Below are 3678 nucleotides of genomic sequence, written 5' to 3'. Positions count from 1 at the left end.
AGATCAAGTAAACGTAGTATTTTGATTTTCTTAATGCATTTGTTTGCAACATGTGCATAAATACATGCTTAGTGATGAAATGTTAATAAAAGATGTCTTTTCTGATTAAACATTTATTTTAAAATGACTCAACCATACATCCCTTCATTCCTCTATTACAAAGTTATGCATGAAGAATTTTAGGGGAAAACTGACAAGACTTGGATAAAAATGTTTTGTGTTAAAACTACAAAAAGGTCCGACATAAAGACGGCAACATTTGTCAAATATCTGATAAAAACTGACATCAGAGTCAAAGCCAGAGTTGCATGTGTTTTCATAGTGGATGTTTCTTACAGTTGGCTCCTCCCTCTGGGCTGACGGGGGGAATACCAGCTCTGGTACCAATATAAGGCGAACCTTTACCACGCTGTTCACCTCAGTCCAAGAAAGCTATCCAGAAGGATAACTAAGGAACGAGAAGAAACTAACCTACAGCGAACTCGGAACTTTCGCACCACGGATTTTCACACATCTCCATTTTTTCCCTCTCGGATTATAAAAGGAGCAAACACTGTAAGTGGCTTCGAGGTTTATATTTAATAAGAATTTATGTCAAGGATTTACGCTTGAGTAGCAACATTTTAAATATTTTGTGAATACAGTATAGAACGCGTTTTTCAAGCTTTGTGCATTTTTAACTCGTTGAATTGAAATGGGCTCTAATTTATGGATCGGAATATTGCGCACCGTGCGCCTGCAGGAGGAGTTGTGCTACTTTTTTGTTTTATTTTGATTTATTTTTTACTTTGTTTGGCCTCTAAACGAATCAATTTGGAAAACAATAATTTCAGAAGAGCTGTGTGTGCTTTTTGGGTTTAAGGATGTAACAAATTCGGTTGACTTCTGCATGTAAACGCCCCCAAGCCTCCCCTCCTTCCGCGCCCTGCAGCCTTCAGATGAACTTCTCCTCACCTCCTTTTAGCGCGGCCAACCCGCAGCTATAAATTTAAGCCGAGGCGGATGTGGGGTTTCAGTTGCTCTCTCTACTGTCTATCAACTCGGATTCCGCCTTTATCTAACGACTGTCTTGTTTTTTTGTGTATTTTAGGCACAAACATGCCTGTGTCTAGAATGAGAATGAGGCCGTGGCTGGAGAAGATGATCGATTCAAACACCATCAGCGGGCTGCAATGGGTGGATAAGGTCAGTAAGTTGTTGAGATGGAAATTAAAGTACATATGCTATAAAATGTCTGCTTAGCTAAAACATCTTTTGTATTCATGTTGCAGGACAAGACAATGTTCTCTATTCCATGGAAGCACGCAGCTCGACATGGTTGGGAGCTCGACAAAGACGCCTGTCTGTTCAAAGAATGGGCCATCCATACAGGTGAGCAAGCAGGAACAGGCACTTCAGCTGTATTTGTAATAAAAATGTAACCTTTTGTTATGAAAAACTTACATGTTTAAATGGTTTTTACAGGTAAATACACGAAGGGACAGAGTAGCGATCCCAAAACTTGGAAAGCCAACTTCCGATGTGCAATGAACTCCCTGCCTGACATTGAGGAGGTGAAAGACAAAAGCATCAACAAAGGCCACCAAGCCATGCGGGTCTTCAGAATGCTGCCTGCTGTCTCAAAAAACCAAGGTGAGAAGCATTTCTTAGCATATTTCAAGATTTTCACAGTAGGTTTTTTGTTGCTGGCATGATATTAAAAGATTGAGCTGTAAAGTGATTAAATGTTTTCTTTTCCCTGCACAGAGAAAAGGAGCAAATCAAGGGACACCAAGTCGAGGAAGAAGGTAAATACTGTCAGTGTGCTGCAGCATAGTGGCACTTTTTTCCATCTAGTCAGAGTTTTATTCAAATCATGCCACTCACACAGACTTAGATAAGGCTATGTAAATGCAATCACAAAGCTTTTATTTTCTTTTGTTTTGGAAAAGAAATTAACTGATTTTGACTTTTTTTTAAAAATCTTTGCAGAGACAAGCAGTTAAGGAAGAGATGGAGTCAGACTACAGCGACACTCAGTCTCCTGTAAACATGTGTCCGCCTGAGGAAACCATCTCCACTCAGGAAAACACAGTAGACAGCACAGTAAACATGGAGCATGGAGGTGAGTGAGAAACTTTGCAAAAAACCCCCAAACAAACAAACTATGCAGTATGCAAGTGATAAATGTTTTTCTAAACAAGGGGAGTTAATGCGGTTTCCTTGTTGCAGGATTCGACTGTACAGGTGAAGTTCCAGAGTTGTCCCTCTTAGTTGAGATTGAGACAGATCCTCTTCAGAACCACTTTTCCCACAGATTTGAGGTTTCTCCTGAACACAACCTTGGTAAGACAGCAGGACAAATTTTACTAACTGGGGAAAAAAACCGCAGGAGAATTAGATAGAAATATATCCTATCAACATACTTATACTATTTTCTTTTTCTCTCCCTGCTTCTTCGCTGTGCTCTTCCAGAATACGACTATCAACAAGACGTCATTGAGGTAAGCATGACTCTCAGCTCTCACTCTTAACTGCATGCATTTTTTCATTGGCAGGAATACCCCTGCTTGTCTTGTTCTGTCTGTCTGGCATCACTAATGATACAACAATAAAGCTAATTGTTAAAAAACGATGTGAGAAATCTCCAGTTTGTACTCAGTCTGGTATTGCTCTTACAGATTTGCAAGATACTGGAGAAAGAATCACAGTGGATGGTCAATACAGACAGCAGGGGATTCCTTCACAATGAAGCACGCACCAGTCCAGGGAGTAATTGGAGTGAGTCTTCCTCAGGTAAATACTGTCAACCAAAGAGGAAATTTACTCTGCAGCAGTTTTAAACCTTTAAAGGTAGAAATAGATTGTGTATTTGCAATTTGGGAGTTTAAATTCAACACATTTTGCATGTAGCTGTGGATAACTCTTGGAAGAAGAGAAGAGATAATTAAAAATTGACTCCAAATTTGAAAATGCATACCTATTGTCACCCTCATTTATGCTGGAATGTTGTGTTTGTTTTGCAGAGTTAGAAGACACACCACAGTACACAACACTGGGCTCAGACTTCCAGAGCAACTCGTACGAATTCTGGAACAGCTTTTCCCCGATTTGAGATCTCCATGACTGGACAGGAGGAGTCTTTAAAATTTTGGACTGTTTTTAAAGTGCTTCCTGTTCACAAGCTCCACCCCTATCAGAGACAACCCTGCCACATTAAGCTATCATGCAACCCACTCTGTCAGTGTGGACAGTTGTCTGCATCTCTCCTATCCGCCGATGTGAAGTTATGAAGAAATCGTCTGTGTTACAGAAGCTCAGATGATGTGTGCATATGGTTTTGGCTGGTTCAAAGCACTTGTGTTTTTAGTTTTTACTATACAGATTTTAAGACCGGGCATTACATCATCAACCAAAAATGTCAGTAATTTGGAGATACTTCCAAAAGAAAACTACACACTGATATAAATATTTAAATATTTAGGTAGAAGTGCCTTTTTATTTGATCACATACATTTTTTTCCGTTAGACTTATAAGTGAACGGTTGCTAATGGGGTTAATACATTTTTCCATCTCAGCTCTTGACAAGTCTATAACTTCATGTGAAAGCATTTCTTCGTGTTTGCTTAAACCATTTGTAAAAAGTGTATATATTTGTGTTTGTCTCTTTTTTACAAAATAAAAAATGTTTTAAAATA

The 3678-nt window shown here is 39.1% G+C and overlaps 1 protein-coding gene across 2 annotated transcripts; it reads left to right on the top strand.

Moving 5' to 3' along the window:
• Positions 1-399: 399 nt before the first annotated feature.
• irf1b (interferon regulatory factor 1b) lies at positions 400-3678 on the top strand. Of its 2 annotated transcripts, XM_028032320.1 has the most exons (10): positions 400-555; positions 1091-1185; positions 1272-1371; positions 1465-1632; positions 1747-1787; positions 1972-2104; positions 2212-2325; positions 2455-2483; positions 2661-2775; positions 3006-3678. In XM_028032320.1, the coding sequence occupies exons 2-10, from the start codon at positions 1099-1101 to the stop codon at positions 3092-3094; spliced, it is 876 nt and encodes a 291-aa protein (XP_027888121.1). In that variant the 5' UTR covers positions 400-555; positions 1091-1098; the 3' UTR covers positions 3095-3678. The 2 variants fall into 2 exon arrangements, with proteins under 2 accessions (XP_027888121.1, XP_027888123.1); XM_028032322.1 differs by lacking the exon at positions 2661-2775.

The sequence above is a fragment of the Xiphophorus couchianus genome, chromosome 11 (assembly GCF_001444195.1).
Source record: "Xiphophorus couchianus chromosome 11, X_couchianus-1.0, whole genome shotgun sequence".
Classification (NCBI taxonomy): domain Eukaryota; kingdom Metazoa; phylum Chordata; class Actinopteri; order Cyprinodontiformes; family Poeciliidae; genus Xiphophorus; species Xiphophorus couchianus.
This window is presented reverse-complemented; position numbering and strand designations above follow the sequence as displayed.